Source organism: Mytilus trossulus, chromosome 3 (assembly GCF_036588685.1).
Source record: "Mytilus trossulus isolate FHL-02 chromosome 3, PNRI_Mtr1.1.1.hap1, whole genome shotgun sequence".
NCBI lineage: Eukaryota > Metazoa > Mollusca > Bivalvia > Mytilida > Mytilidae > Mytilus > Mytilus trossulus.
Genome location: NC_086375.1, coordinates 27,558,854 through 27,576,907, shown reverse-complemented (window position 1 = coordinate 27,576,907; position 18,054 = coordinate 27,558,854). Strand labels below are relative to the sequence as shown.

The 18,054-nt window shown below is 31.5% G+C and overlaps 3 protein-coding genes across 3 annotated transcripts in view; 1 reads left to right on the top strand and 2 right to left on the bottom strand.

The window, feature by feature from the left end:
* The window catches only part of LOC134711162 (eIF-2-alpha kinase GCN2-like), a 145,289-nt gene that overhangs the window by 117,796 nt on the left and 9,439 nt on the right, over positions 1-18,054 (bottom strand). The window lies entirely within an intron of this gene.
* On the top strand, positions 2,376-5,614 carry LOC134710603 (putative uncharacterized protein DDB_G0282133). The gene is made up of 3 exons (XM_063570978.1): positions 2,376-3,468; positions 3,795-3,989; positions 5,202-5,614. Exons 1-3 carry the CDS (start codon positions 2,376-2,378, stop codon positions 5,612-5,614), a joined length of 1,701 nt encoding a protein of 566 aa, XP_063427048.1.
* Positions 10,343-15,984, bottom strand: LOC134710602 (uncharacterized). The gene is made up of 3 exons (XM_063570977.1): positions 15,849-15,984; positions 11,172-11,246; positions 10,343-10,683 (listed from the first exon to the last, which is right to left on the bottom strand). Exons 1-3 carry the CDS (start codon positions 15,982-15,984, stop codon positions 10,343-10,345), a joined length of 552 nt encoding a protein of 183 aa, XP_063427047.1.

Sequence of the window (18,054 nt, the reverse complement as noted above, 5' to 3'; positions counted from 1 at the left end):
TGAAATGAAATACTATAACAAAACATACCGAACAACAACAAACAAATTACCACTGATACAAATACGAATTTAAAAGTCAAAAGGTGACACAACGAATACCGGTACTTTAGCGAAAACTCACCGAGCAGCTATTACTATGACAGGGACATAAAGACAAGATAATCTTGACTAACATAATGACTAATCATGATTTTAACATTAACGTTATGAACAACAGCATCATATTATCAATAATACATCCACTAATATCACGATTTTAGCAATAACTAACGACACATCTAACAATAACACGATAAATCGTATACTAATCATGATTTCAAAGATAACTCATGAACTTATAACACGTGATTTAATATTGAGTCTAACAATAACATTATGGCGAACAATATATCTTTATATAACATTTACCTAATATCATAAAAATGACAATAACACATTTACTTCTATCATGATTCCAACACATTTAATGATTTAATCGTTCTAACAATAATACAGTCATTAATATTTCTATTAAAAACACATGGACTTTAATCATGATTTAAACAATAACATAAAATCTAACGACATATGTAGCAATAACACGATTAGCAATTACTAATCATGATTTTAACGATTACACATGAACTAATAACAGATGGATTAAAAATGAGTCTAACAATGTTTATATTCTGTCGAACGATATATCTGCCAATAACATTTGACTGATATCTTGATAAAACAGTAACCCATTTACTTGTATCATGATTCAAACACATTTTATAATATCATAGTTCTAACACATCGACTAATATTTCTATTAATAACATATGGACTAATCTCATGATTTGAACAACAGCACAGTGACAAATATCCGGATTTGAACAATAACACATTGACTAAAAGCATGATTCTAACAATAACACATTGACACATATCATGATTCTAACAATAACATATTGAATAATAACATATTGACTAATATCATGATTCTAACAATAACATATTGAACAATAATATATTGAATAATAACATATTGACTAATATCATGATTCTAACAATACCACATTTACTAATATTATGGTTCTGATAATAACACATTGACTAATAACATTTACCTAACAATAACACATTGGCTCATATCATGATTCTAACAATAAACCATTAACTAATATAATGGGTCTAACAATAACCCATTTACTAATATCATGATTCTTACAAACATACATTAACTAATATAATGGGTCTAACAATAACACATTTACTAATATCATGATTCTAACAATAACACATTAAACTAATATCATGGGTCTAACAATAACACCTTTACTTATATCATTGGTCTAACAATAACACATTTACTAATATGATGGGTCTAACAATAATACATTTACTAATATCATGGGTCTAACAATAACCCTTTTACTAATATCATGGGTCTAACAATAACACATTTACTTATATCATGGGTCTAACAATAACACGTTTACTTATATCATGATTCTAACAATAACACATTGACTAATATCATGATTCTAACAATAACACATTTACTTATATCATGACTCTAACAATAACACATTAATTAATATGATGATATAACCAAAAACACATTTACTAATATCATGATTCTAACAATAACACAATGACTTATATCATGATATGAACAATAACACATTGACAAATATCATGGTTCTAATAATAACACTATAGTTACTATCATGATTTCATCAATAACATAATAATTAACGACATATCTAACCAAAACACGAAAAACAACTACTTATTATGATTTTAATGATTACACATGAACTGATAATACGTGCATTGATAATGAGTCTAACAATGGTATTATGGCTAACAAAACATATGTCAATAACATTTGACTAATATCATGATTCTAACAACGAAAAATTTACTAATATCATGTTTCTAACAATAAATAAAGGCAACAGTAGTATACTGCTGTTCAAAACTCGTAAATCTATGGACATTTTTTGTTCTACTAGTTTTCATGCTGTTAGGCTACCGGACTGGTAGAATCCTCACATTCCGACAACTCTAATAAGACTTCAGTGAATACTGACAATTCTGAAAACACTTCAGTGGATACTGCCAATTTTGATAACATTACAATAGAAACTGACATTTCTGACAACATAACAGTGGATACTGACAACTCTTATAACACTACAACGGATACTGAGAATTCTGAAAACACCACAGTATATACTGACATCTATAATAACACTATCTTATATACTGTCAACTCTGATAACACTGCAGTAGATACTAGCAGTTATGATAATCCTTCAATGAATTCTGACTAAATCTATTAAGTATATAACGATAACCCTGATAACGATATAGCAGACACTGACAACTATGATACAACACCAATGGATACTGACCACTCTAATAATACTACAGTGGACACTGACAACTCGGATACTTATAACTTTACAGTCGATAATAACATCTATGATAATATTCCAGTGGAAACAGACACATCTGATAACACTACATTTGATGCTTACAACTCTGATAACACTACAGTTCATGCTAACATCTCTGATAACACTGCATTTGATGCTTACAACTCTGATAACACTACAGTTCATGCTAACATCTCTGATAACACTACAGTTGATGTTAACAACTCTGATAACACTACAGTTGATGCTAACATCTCTGATAACACTACAGTTGATGCTAACATCTCTGATAATACTACTACAGTTGATGCTAACATCTCTGAAAACACTACATTTGATGCTAACATCTCTGATAACACTACAGTTGATGCTAACAACTCTGATAACACTACATTTGATGCTTACATCTCTGATAACACTACAGTTGATGCTAATAACTCTGATAACACTACAGTTGATGATAACATCTCTGATAACACTACAGTTGATGCAAACATCTCTGATAACACTAAAGTTTATGCTTACATCTCTGAAAACACTACATTTGATGTTAACAACTCTGATAACACTACAGTTGATGCAAACATCTCTGATAACACTACAGTTGATGCAAACATCTCTGATAACACTACAGTTGATGCTAACATCTCTGATAACACTACAGTTCATGCTAACAACTCTGATAACACTACAGTTCATGCTAACATCTCTGATAACACTACAGTTGATGCAAACATCTCAGAAAACACTACATTTGATGTTAACAACTCTGATAACACTACAGTTGATGCAAACATCTCTGATAACACTACAGTTGATGCTAACATCTCTGATAACACTACAGTTGATGCTAACAACTCTGATAACACTACAGTTGATGCTAACAACTCTGATAAAACTACAGTTAATGCTAACATCTCTAATAACACTACAGTTGATGCTAACATCTCTGATAACACTAAAGTTGATACTGACAACTCTGCTAACATTAAAGTGGATACTGAAAACTTTGATAACACTGCAGTTGATACTGAAAACTCTGCTAACACATCAATGGGTATTGATAACTCTGACAACAGGTAGTGAATACTGCATGACAACTGTGATAACATCACAACTCTGATAACTCTTCAGTAGATATTGATCGATACTGTAAACTTTGATAACACTGCAGTCGATACTGACTATTCTGATAACAATATCGTAGAAACTGACAACTCTGATAACACAACCATTGATACGGACAAATCTGATAACATTATCGTAGAAACTGACAATTTTGATAACACAACAGCCGATACTGACAACTTTGCTAACACTACATTTAATACTGACAAGATTCTTAACATACAGTTAATACAAACAAATTTTATTACTCTACAGTGGATACTGACAAATCTAAGAAAACTGCAGTTTATGCTGATAACTCTGGTAACACCACAGTGGATACTGATAACTCTGGTAACAACACAGTGGATACTGATAACTCTGATAACACCACAGTGGATACTGATAACTCTGGTAACACCACAGTGGATACTGATAAATGTCATAACACCACAGTGGATACTGACAAATGTAATAACACCACAGTGGATACTGACAAATGTCATAACACCACAGTGGATACTGACAAATGTCATAACACCACAGTGGATACTGACAAATGTCATAACACCACAGTGGATACTGACAAATGTCATAACACCACAGTGGATATTGATAAATGTCATAACATCACAGTGGATACTACCAATTTTGATAACTCTATAGAGAATGCTGAGAAAACCGTTAAATTACAATATATAGTGACAAATCTCATAATTATAAAGTAGACACTGACAAATCTGATAAAACTTTACCACTACTGAAATATAAATTCACAAAGCAAACGGACATATCCAACAAAAGTACAAGGGACCACAATACAAGATACTACAATGAACGTTAAACACCTTTCTACCAGAGTTAACAAGAACATGTTGCAGCACCATAATGATCAGCCAAAATTATGTAATAGATGTTTCATTGACAGCAACATCAACTGTACAGAGAACCCCAACAAACTCTATAAATCTAATTGGATAACTGACAATTTTCGAGGCAACGATATGCTGTTACAAATTTAACAAAACATGAGCTTACAATGCATATTAAACAACTATTTCCATTGTAAATCCACGCTTAAACGTCATAGAAACAGATGATAACTACCCACTATTATATAACTGCCAACCTACCAATAGATATTAAGGCAACGATAGAAAACATTAAAGAAACGCCAATTTGCCGACAAGCACTGGATTGAAAACAGAAAACATCAAAGAGACAATCAAAAACAACAGATTGATCACATTAATCAACCAAACCGACAAAAAAAAATGACATCAAACATCAGTGGATCAATGGATCAACTGTTATATGATAGTCTGATTTGACAAAAGGAACAACTCACAACGTTTTCTACAAAAACAAATATAACCAATAGGTGATACTTCGGATATATTTTCAAATGTCTTTAAATTCTGTTATGTAGAGAGTTGTGGATTGAACCTGGTTTTATAGGTAGCTAAACTTCTCACTTATATGACAGTCGCATCTAATTTTATTATATTGACAACGATTATGTATATTATCTGTTGCTACATTTTGTTGTAGATCAGTTATATATATATATACATGGTGATATTCAAAACATACGTTGGTTAGGTGCAATTCTAGGGTTAGGCTTTTCTTCTTTAGTATCATAACACTCACTGCATACTGACAACTCTGATAACCCTACTGTAGATAGTGACAACTCTGATAACAATACAGTTGTTACTGATTGCTCTGATATTATTTCTGTGGATACTGACAACTCTGATAACAATACTGTGGATACTCAAAACTCTGATAATAAAACCGTGGATACTGTCAACTCTGATAACACTACAGTGGCTACTGACAACTCTGATATTATTACTGTGGATACTGATAACATTACCGTGGATACTGACAACTTTGATAATATAACCGGGGATACTGACAACTCTGATAACAATACTGTGGATACTGACAACATTACCGTGGATACTGACAGTTCTGGTAACATTACAGGGGATGCTGAAAACACTTCAGCATATACTGACAATTATGATATCATGACATTAGATACTGACAACTCTGATAACACTGCAGTGGACTGTAACAGTAGATACTGACAACTATGATAACACTGCAGTAGATATTGATAACTCTGATATCAGTACAGTGGATACTGATAACTAAGATAACACCACAGTGGATACTGACAACTCTGATAACACTACTCTAATAACGCCACAGTGGATACTTTCTATTCTGATATTATTACTGTGGATACTGACAACTCTGGTAACATTACCGTGGATAATGACAACTCTGATAACACTACAGTGGATAGGCCTACTGATAACTCTAATAACATTGCTGAGGATACTGACAACTCTGATATTATTACTGTGGATACTGACAACTCTGATACCATTACCATGGATACTAACAACTCTGATAACATTACCATTGGTACTAACAACTCTGATATCATTGCCGTGGATACTGACAATTTTGAGAACATTACAGTGTATACTGATAACTCTGTTATCACTACGGTGGAAACTGATTACTCTTATTGCATTACTGTGAATAATGACAATTCTGATAACATTACCGTGGATACTGACAACTCTGATAAAACAAGTGGATACTGACAACTCTGATATTATAACTGTGGATACTGACATCATTACCGTGGATATTGACAACTCTAATAACATTACCATGGATACTGACAACTCTGATAACATTAACCATGGATACTGACAACTCTTATATTACAGTGGATACTGACAACAATACAACATAAACTGGCAACTATGATATCATGACATTAGATACTGTCATCTGATAACACTACAATAGAAATTTACAACTCTAATAACATTAGGTTACTACCTTTTTAATAGTTTTACATTTGATGTTAGTTTGTTTTGGGGAAAATGCTCTTTTGAACTTCTATTCATATTTGATATTTGCTATCTTGTTCTTGATTATTCCTCCTTGGTTAATAAGCGCCTGGTTTAAAATGGTCAATCAAGTTTTTTTTCATTTTTTGTTATTTTTCTATTAATATATTATTATTTCCTTCATTTTATTGTATTTCAGATCTACAAGGTTATATAATTAACATATGGTTGCTGGACGCTTTCTAGGAAGAGGTTTTTCTTCTTTAGTATCATTTTTTGGTTTGTGTTTGAATCATGTTTGGTTTGTGATGTTTTAAATTTGTAGATGTAAAATGAACACTTTTTGACTCAATAAAAATATGTATTTCATTGAGTACTTATTTTCATTGATAGAAGGAAAATTAAGAAGACTTTCACAGTTTTTTTTCTATCTTAATTTCTCAACGTATAATTGTCTATTCTAAAAACAAAAACAAACATAACTTAGTCAAAATGAAAATGAAGGTGTATTCATGTCCGAATATTCTTAAAATTTTGAATAACTAAATTTACATAATTTATTCACGCATGACTTTTTAACAAAAAAGGTATATAAATTGACCTTAACATAATGTCATGTAAAATTTTCATGAAATCTTGTAACTCAAGACTTTTCAATTTCTAAATTTCATATGCTAGAAACAGGAGAATGGATTAAGAAAATCAGTAGGGGTAAATTTGGAGACTTTAATTCATATTTTCTTTACCTCAATTTTTGTACCTTATATAACGTTTTCTATTTGATAAAATAAATCATGAAGAAAATTCAAACTTGCTAGTCATATTGAGGGCCCTTTATAGCTTGTTGCTCGGTGTGAGCCAAGGCTCCATCTTGAAGACTGTGCTTTGACCTATAATGATGTTTCTTTTACAAATTGTGACTTGGATGAAGAGTTGTCTCATTGGCACTCATACCACATCTTCTTATATCTAATCAGAAGGTTTTAACTAAACTAGTTTTGATACCATATGAATCATGGAAAAATCAAATATTTGATTGATCATTTTTATCATCTTTTAAATCTTCAATCTTCAGTTTCAACAAGTGCGAATCTGTTTTTTTATGATTTGAAATTTTATCTTTGAAGGAAAATTTGTCGAATATTTTTTCCTTTTCATTTCAACCAAGTATGATACTAAAAGTCAAATATATTTTTCTATGAAGTTTTTTGTTGACATTTTTGTATTTCAACCAAGTATAATTTTGATAATAAAGTCCAATGTCTCAACCAAGGTATTTCTATGAAGTATTTTGTTGACACTTTTGTATTTTAACTATGTATGATTTTGATACAAATGGCCAATGTATTTTTCTATGAAGTTTATTGACATTTTTGAATTTTAACCAAGTATGATTTTGATGCTAAAGACCAATGTATTTTTCTATGAAGTTTGTTCACATTTTTGTATTTCAACCAAATGTGATTTTGAAACTAAAGGCCAATGTATTTTTCTATGAAGTTTTTAGTTGACATTTTTGTATTTCAACCAAGTATGATTTTGATACGGCCAATGTATTTCCTACAAAGTTTTTTGTTGACCATGTTGACAGTTTGGTATTTTAAACAAGTATGATTTTGATACTAAAGGCCAATGTATTTTTCTATGAAGTATTTTGTAAACATGTTTGTATTTTAGTTGTTTCTTATTGGTTTTTTTTGTTGCCATGGTGTTGTCCATCTCTCCTACCAAGGATTTGTATAGTGATATACAAATCCTTGCTTCAACAAATTTTGAATGGTATTTTCTGCCTCACTAAAAAAACATAGTGGACAAAATAATATAATAAAACACAAGCAATTAGTTTATTACAACAATTTTTATTTCTCTGGAATTTTGCTCAAAATATTTGACAATCTCGTATTAAAATTCCCTAAAATTTTTCACAAGTCCCTAAGCATCAAGCTCAGCTCCACACTTCACCACACACATCATTGCAATCTTTCATTTCCTCATAGTCAGACACATTCAGACAATAATCAATTTCAGTGTATTTTTGGTAAACTCGTGCATGATTGTCTAAGATTTTCTGAAAATTTGATACATCTTTTTCAGTTATTTTTTGTTCATTCTGGCATTGAAATGATAAAAAATGTAAATATATATTTATTGGGGAATCATAAAAGAAGTATAGTTAAGAAATGTAATATCGGACATCTTGAAACAATCTAAAATAATTGCTACAGATATACATATAAATATTAAAATTGAGAATGGAAATGGGGAATGTGTCAAAGAGACAACAACCCGACCAAAATAAAAAAACACAACAGCAGAAGGTCACCAACAGGTCTTCAATGTAGCGAGAAATTCCCGCACCCGGAGGCGTCCTTCAGCTGGCCCCTAAACATATATATACTAGTTCAGTGATAATGAACGCCATACTAATTTCCAAATTGTACACAAGAAACTAAAATTTTAAATAATACAAGACTAACAAAGGCCAGAGGCTCCTGACTTGGGACAGGCGCAAAAATGCGGCGGGGTTAAACATGTTTGTGAGATCTCAACCCTCCCCCTATACCTCTAACCAGTGTAGAAAAGTAAAAGCATAACAATACAATGTCTTTCTCTAGTTAAAATCAGTACAAAAAGATAAAGGAAAGATTTCAGCAGTCTCTGACATTAATATTACTTTACAATTAAATACACATTTAGTAATTACATGCCAGTTTAAAATCTGCACTTTAAATTTTTTTTTAAAAACATCATAAATAAATGGTCAGCACTTAGAAATAACTTAGTACTTGTTTTTAGATAAAAGAAAAAACATCATTAATAAATGGTCAGCACTTAGAAATAACTTAGTACTTGTTTTTAGATAAAAGAAAAAAACAAAAAAAAATCATTCTGTAACAAATCACAAACCAAAAACAAATTGGTTAATTATCAAAAAAAATAAAATCTGGCAGATCGAATAAATATCAAGCTTAAAATTTGTTCAATCTAAAAAAATATTCAAACAAACTTCAACAAAAACAACAAAACATTTACAAATTAAACTGCAAGTAGATCTAAACAGCCTGGCCAGAAAGTATAAAAATGTCACACAAAGAAAAAACTCTCCAAATAATGATTTTTCACTTTCATACACAATAACATATATAAACATACATTCAACAAACATCTTTACTATACAAATAATTTGCACCAAATACTTTTTTTAACATGCACCATTAAATAAAATGTCCACTTCCAACACAATGGAACTGGCTATAATTACAAAGGAATAATAATGAGGTAAATCTTAAAGCTTTAATCTAATTGGTCACCCCACTACAGGGCAACTCTTCTGATTGGTTTAACAATGTCATGTGACAAAAAATTCAAATATTCCATGGCACAAAAAACATATTCCTTCAACTGAAGAGTTGATGTTTGACAGAATATACTTTGACGTGGAATGCTTTACAAAGTCATGGCCATTCAAATGTACATTTATTTTTATCATCATGAGGTATGCGGCACATATGTGACCAAGACGTGTTTCTTGTCCAGAGACAACAAAATACATATATAATACTTGGCAACTCATTGTCAACATGAACTGCGTTTTTATTTTAATAATACTTTTGCGTAGTTTTCCCCATATCCCATTATAACAAGTTGTGAAGACTAGTTTTAAAACTGCAGTCAGTTGTCGACTCCCTTACTCTGTAGAATGACTAGCACACCAGTTACTTCCCTTGGCTAGCCTGCTACCGTTAGGAATTAGATTCCACACAATGAGTGACTGCTAAATGATTGAGAGATCACCGTGATTGTATAATAAAATAGGCCGTAGTTTTAAACTACCGTACCCACAAATACTTTTTAGTCACGCTTTATTCCTTGGCTTAATTGTATGTTCGCAGGCCAAGCCAAATGTCCTTGTTCTTTTTTAAGCACAATGTTTACTCCTGATTTTTATCCAGCATGAATATCCTGAATGTGTGCACCCATACTGTCCAAGCTGCCATGTAATGGAGGACTTTGAGCAGATCCCATGACCATGGGACTCATGCCGTGGGCTCCATGTCCCATCATCATATGATGCGGATGCCCTGGTATTAGCATTGCTTGCGAATGAACTGGTGGTCGTAACTGTGACATCTGAGAGTATGAACTACTGCCAGTGACAGCAGTTCTTCCGAACATGTCACTACTATGCATACCCTGAACTCCAAGCATATCGTATCTTTGTCCTTCCATATGAGAATATCCCTTCATTTGATCGTACATTTCACTACCATGTCTTCCTTGAAACACTGGAATTCCAAAAATTGAAAATAATATTACTATCTGTAATCATGTAATTTCTTTAAACATGTTAAAATCTAAAATCAGCACTATCTATGTTTGAATAGCTATATATTTTTGCTTAGCTTATTTGAGCAAAAGATAAAACAGAACTTCAAAAAATGCCTCAATATTTTTTCTTCATGTTTTTAGGTTGCTGTCCCATTGATGTATACCTGACTTCTCCTTCAAATTGAATCTCTTAATCCAAAAAGATTTCATGTGCTTTAACAATTTGTACATTGTTTGTTTTCTATGAGCTTATCCTTTGAACCAATTAAGCTTTACAAAACTTTTTAAACTATGAACAAATTACACTTAAGCTGTGAACAAATTGACTTAACCTTTGATGAACCATTAAGCCTAATCTGAGATTAGCAAATTCATTATAATCTGATCTTTCAATTTATAAGAGTATGTAATATGTGAACTAAGTAGGGATCTAAGAACTACTTACTGTGAGGACTCATATGTGCCATGGCCTGGCTATCCCAACCCATACTCTCTGGACTATAACCATGACCTCCTGGTGCTGAAAAGATTAAGACAATGATTATGTTTGTCTTTGTATTTATCTTTATAAAACAGCTGTTTTTACATGCAGTATAATTATTTTGTACTTAGATCAAATATTTGTGGTCGGAAACTTCACAGATCATAGTAATTCTTTCGAAATTTCAAATTTCAACAAAATAAATATTATTGTTTTGAACCGAAAGTGCTATTAACGAAAAAACACTTTTATTGCCGAACAATAGTGCTTACATACATAGGTATTTTTCGATAATATCTTACTCCTAACAGCATGTGTAACAAAGAACGGCCTTGTATAAACTGAAAACAGATAGGGAACACTTAGAGGTACATCTAGATCACATTTAAACCATTTAGTACCCACTTACAGACCCTCGTTATGAGGGAAGAGTAATTTCAATTGGAAAGATTTTCGCTCCTCAGGAGATGTGAGATTCCGTCAAGAATAACAAGCTTGAAAGAAATGCAATTAATTATTTGCATAAGAGCCATCCCACCAAAGATAAAAGTTTCATCTCAGTTTCAACTGGAAAATGTTAAGCAGAAATTCAAGGATGATCAAATTACTCAGCAAAATCGTATTACTGAACTTCAGTCTCAATTAGAAAAAAATGTAAATGAAATAATTCAAGCTTGCCGAATAATTGCCAAATTCATTGACCTAACATCAGATTTAAAGCAGGTAAAATGAAAAATCTCAATAACTGTACACCAATACAAAGAGTCAGAAGCTGTAAGAAATCAAATACTGGAAGAACTTACAAAAAAGGAACAGTGAACTTTTAGAGGGACTAGAGGAATATAAAGAGATAGAAGAAGAAAATATGATGTTTGATTCCGATGGTGAGGAAACATATTTTATTACAAACAAAGATGTGGACAAAATACTGGAGAAACAAAGTGACACTCATCTTAAATTAGTTTCACAACTAAAGGATGAAAAAAGAACTCTAAAAGTAAAATGGAACATCTGACATCAGTTCAATGTGCAATTTCAACCATCGAGAAACAAGAAACTAGACTTAATACAGAGACACGTATGCCTCCTATAAATATTGTTGACAAATTAATTCAAAACCAAAATTCAAAACATTCAACCAAATATAATTCAAAGAATTTAAAACGCAAATCTCGTGTTTCCAAAAATACATTTTAAGCTGTTATTCAAAAACGTGTGGAAATGTTTTAGTCAGACGGGGAGAAATATATCACAGAGTTAAAATGACTTTCAGATGTGTTTAGGTTTTTAATGCTAATGTTTGAGACTCAAAGAATTTATCATTAATCATGTTTTATATTATATATTCTACTTGGACAATAAGTTAATATATATCTAATTGATAATGGACATTTTATTATCAAAGTGACAATAATTCCTCAGGGCAATCTTTTGTCCTTCTTAAATTAGAGACATTGCTAAAAGAGTTGTATTAATTATTTATCTTTCTTTATCTGGATAATAACTTGTTTCTATTTGTCAACACATTATGTAATAATTGATCTTAGCTTATTGTTTAATTCTCATATATATATATGTTCCAGACCGTATGAGTATTTGGACCGTACGGTCTGGACTGTATGCGTACTTTTTCAAAATACTCATACGGTCTGACTAATATTAAGAAGTTGGTCAAGTTTATTAGATACCAATGCATATAACAGATCAACATAACCTAACTGTCAAATTAGTATGAAAAAGTTCAATTTTAGTTGTAATGCAAACTTTGTATTTTAACTATTTTAAAAAATCAGGCAAATCAAATCTGTTAATCTCTTGTATTTAGCATGTCGATCAGTACATTTATAGAATTATGATCACTGAAATTGAAGATATCGGAAGTTAACATAATGTTGAAGGAAAATAGAACATTTAACAACATTGAAGGACAAAAAACGCAGATGGAAAGGAACATGCATGAACTGCAAACATTTTAATTTATTTGTCGTAGCAAGTATCACATAGGGCGGGAGTACCAAAATAGACTTTAGATATCCAATTGAACAAAAACATATTTAATTTCAATGGTTCGTTTGTACATTTTATCCATCCAATTGTAACAATTTGTAAAACTAGAAATAAAGATAGTGGTACATGTTTGTTTTAAATTTGAATTTTTCAATTCACATATATGATCAAGTAACATGCATGGTCAGCTCGTATTGGACCATACGCGTATACTCATACGGTCGGAGAGTATGCGTATGGTCGGACAGTATGAGTATACGTTTACGGTCCAGACCGTACGCGTACGGTCCAAATACTCATATGGTCTGGAACATATATATTGAACTATTCTGTGAAAGATATAAGTTTGGAAGTCATAGCGTTGGTGACAAGTTCCAGTCTTGGAAATAAATTATATATTAAGTGTAATTAATCCTCTGTGTAATACTGCTAGTCTATGATGCATGGTTACTTAGGTTTAACATTTAGTTGTAGCCAAATCCTCATATCAGTCTCCTAGTTTTAGACTGTGGATTTCTTGGTTACAGTATGCTTTTCTTATCAGCTGATAGCTTCATTTGAGCTTGCTTGCAGGATTAGCAAGCATTCTTTGTTACATACAGCTTCCATTAAATTGTTTTGCATCTTAATTGATTTAAATTGTATGTTTTATTTCTGTATGATTTAATTATATATATTGATCCAGATAAAAAAAAATACTTCAACCTAAAAATTTGCAAGGGTTTGGTTGAACCCAGTGTCTTGCTACTTTTGCTGTAAATGGCAGGCTCAACAAAAATGAGGAATAAAATCAATAAAAAAAAATTCTCTCAATACTATCATTTGATTGTAAGAAGCTTCTGTCCAAGTTTGGTAAAAATCCAGGATAATTTATGCATCTCATAATTGTTTTAAAAACTTTAACTGCAGACTTTCTGTAATGTTAACTGGAAGAAAATCTAAGTCCATTTATAAGTAAAATACTGAAAAAATGGAATTTTGTTTTCAACAAATTTACTTCTGGATACTATCTTATGGGCATAAACAAGCTTCCCGCCAAGTTTGGTACAAATCCAGGATAGTTTAAGACAGTTATTAAAATTTTAAAAACTTTAACCACAGAGTTAAAGTTATGTTTCCTGGCAGAAAAAAACTAAGTCCATTTATAAGTAAATTACAGAAACAAGAGTGCACACGCTGAAATGTCTCGACTTCTTTACTAATCATTGATATTATGTTGATAGTCCTAAATATAAAGCTTTATTACAACTGTCACATAATCATAACATTGACCAAGAAAACTACACCTTGACCAATGAACCATGAAAATGAGGTCAAGGTCAGGTGAACCATGCCAGGCAGGCATGTACAGCTTACAGTTCTTCCATACAACAAATATAGTTATATTTAACCTATTGCTTATAGTTTAACAAAAACCAAAAAAAAACACAAAAACTTAACACTGAGCAATGAACTGTGAAAATGAGGTCAAGGTCAAATAAAACCTGTGCCACTGACATATTGATCATAAAATATTTCCATACACCAAATATAGTTGACCTACTGCTGGTAATAGAAAAAAGAAAAAAACTCATAAACTCAACTGTGACCACTGAGCCATGAAAATGAGGCCCACGTCAGATTAAACCTCTCAGTTTGACATGAACAACTTACAATCATTCCATACACTAAATATAGTAGACCTATTGCATACAGTATAAGAAAAACAGACCAAAACACAAAAACTTAACTATAACCACTGAACCATGAAAATGAGGTCAAGGTCAGATGACACCTACCAGTTGGACATGTACACCTTACAATCATTCCATACATCGAATATACTACACCTATTGCTTATAGTATCTGAGATATGGACTTGACCACCAAAACTTAACCTTGTTCACTGATCCATGAAATGAGTTCAAGGTCATGTGAAAACTGTATGACGGGCGTGAGGACCTTGCAAGGTACGCACATACCAAATATAGTTATCCTATAACTTATAATTAGAGAGAATTTAACATTACAAAAAATCTTTTTTTTTCAAGTAGTCACTGAACCATGAAAATGAGGTCAAGGACATTGGACATGTGACTGACGGACATTTTGTAACATGAGGCATCTATATACAAAGTATAAATATCCAAGTCTTCCACTTTCTAATATATAAAGCTTTTAAGAAGTTAGCTAATGCCGCTGCCGCCTTATCACTATCCCTATGTCGAGCTTTCTGCGACAGGCTCAACAAAAACAGATTTTTTTAAAACAAATTTACTTCTGGATACTTTCTTACGATCATAAACAAGCTTCTGTCCAAGTTTGGTACAAATCCAGGATAGTTTAAGAAAGATATTAAAATTTCAAAAACTTTAACCACAGAGTGAATATTTGTGGACGCCAATGCCGACGCTGCCACCACTGCAGATGACAACGACAGAATGTAGGATAGATATGTCTCGCTTTTTCGACTAAAGTTGAAGGCTCAACAAAAATCACAAGTCAAATCTTGAAGATGTTGCTAATGTTGTCTATTGTGTTGGTGGATTGCTGTCGCATAGACAATAATTTATCCCGATCCTTATTATACATATTTAATTGAACAAGCATACATTTTGAATATAATTTGAACATCAGTCACCTACCCTTAGGTACTTATGTACCACATCTTTTTTGTGTAAATATCTAATGCATACAAAATCTTCTCTGTGTAAGCCTTGATGATATCTACTGACAATGGACGTGATTCTGTTATATGTATGTTGAGACTCGCACCTCCAGAGTAATCCATTAAAATCTGTTTGAAAAATGTAAATAACCAGATGCTCCGCAGGGCGCAGCTTTATATGACCGCAGAGGTTGAACCCTGAATGGTTGGGGCAAGTATGGACACAACATTCAAGCTGAATCCAGCTCTAAATTTGGATTGTGATTAAATAGTTGACACAGCATAGGTTTCTGACACAGAATGAATGTGTTCTAATGAACTTAAAATTTTTGTTTTCTCTTAGAGCAATTCACTATGCTGTTGAATATTAATCCTCTCAAAAAAATGTTTGAAGAAATTTTCTTTTTATTTATGAAATTTCAAATGAGAAAATTGAACCCAATTTTTTTAATCACATACCCCTTTCCCTTATTCCAAAACTAATCTCAATTAAAATTTCTAATGGAGTTTGCAACAATAACTACTCATTTAAATACATCATAAAATATTAAGATGTAAGAAAAACTGCTTGTTATCACTGAATGGTAAAGATTGTTTTAATTTATCAGTTGGTAGTAAAAAGTGAATATACATTGTATATTGTATATAACAAAGATTTAAGTTGATTCTGGACAAAGAAAGATAACTCCAATTAAAAAATTTCTTGCTATTTCACAATATTGTGCAATTAGATATTTCTTGCTTACTATTCTGGACAAAGAAAGATAACTCTAATAAAAAAAAAATTGCTATTGCACAATATTGTGCAATTAGATATTTCTTGCTTACTATTCTGGACAAAGAAAGATAACTCTAATTAAAACCAGATGCTCCGCAGGGCGTAGCTTTATACGACCGCAGAGGTTGAACCCTGAACGGTTGGGGCAAGTATGGACACAACATTCAAGCTGGATTCCGCTCTAAATTTGGATTGTGATTAAATAGTTGACACAGCATAGGTTTCTGACACAGAATGAATGTATTCAAATGAACTTAAAATTTTTGTTTTCTCTTAGAGCAATTCACTATGCTGTTGAATATTAATCCTCTCAAAAAAATGTTTGAAGAAATTTTCTTTTTATTTATGAAATTTCAAATGAGAAAAATTGAACCCAATTTTTTAATCACATCCCCCTTTCCCTTATTCCAAAAATAATTTCAATTAAAATATTCTAATGGAGTTTGCAACAATTACTACTCATTTAAATACATCATAAAATATTAAGATGTAAAAAAACTGCTTGTTATCACTGAATGGTAAAGATTATTTAAATTTATCAGTTGGTAGTAAAAAGTGAATATACATTGTATATTGTATATAACAAAGATTTAAGTTGATTCTGGACAAAGAAAGATAACTCCAATTAAAAAAAATTCTTGCAGATATTTCTTGCTTACTATACTGGACAAAGAAAGATAACTCTTAATTAAAAAAAAATTTGCAATTTCACAATATTGTGAAATTAGATATTTCTTGCCATTGCACAATACTGTGCAATTGAAAAGACTTGCTATTGCACAATACTTAATATAATAATTTTAGATCCTGATTTGGACCAACTTGAAAACTGGGCCCATAATCAAAAATCTAAGTACATGTTTAGATTCAGCATATCAAAGAGGCCCAAGAATTTAATTTTTGTTAAAATCAATCTTAGTTTAATTTTGGACCCTTTGCACTTTAATTTAGACCAATTTTAAAACTGGACCAAAAATTAAGAATCTACATACACAATTAGATTTGGCATATCAAAGAACCCCCATTATTCAATTTTTGATGAAATCAAACAATGTTTAATTTTGGACCTCGATTTGGGCCAACTTGAAAACTGGGCCAATAATCAAAAATCTAAGTACATTTTTAGATTCAGCATATCAAAGAACCCCAAGGTTTCAATTTTTGTTAAAATCAAACTAAGTTTAATTTTGGACCCTTTGGACCTTAATGTAGACCAATTTGAAAATGGGACCAAAAATTAAGAACCTACATACACAGTTAGATTCGGCATATTAAAGAACCCCAATTATTCAATTTTGATGAAATCAAACAAAGTTTAATTTTGGACCCTTTGGGCCCCTTTTTCCTTAACTGTTGGGACCAAAACTCCCAAAATCAATACCAACCTTCCTTTTGTGGTCATAAACATTGTGTTT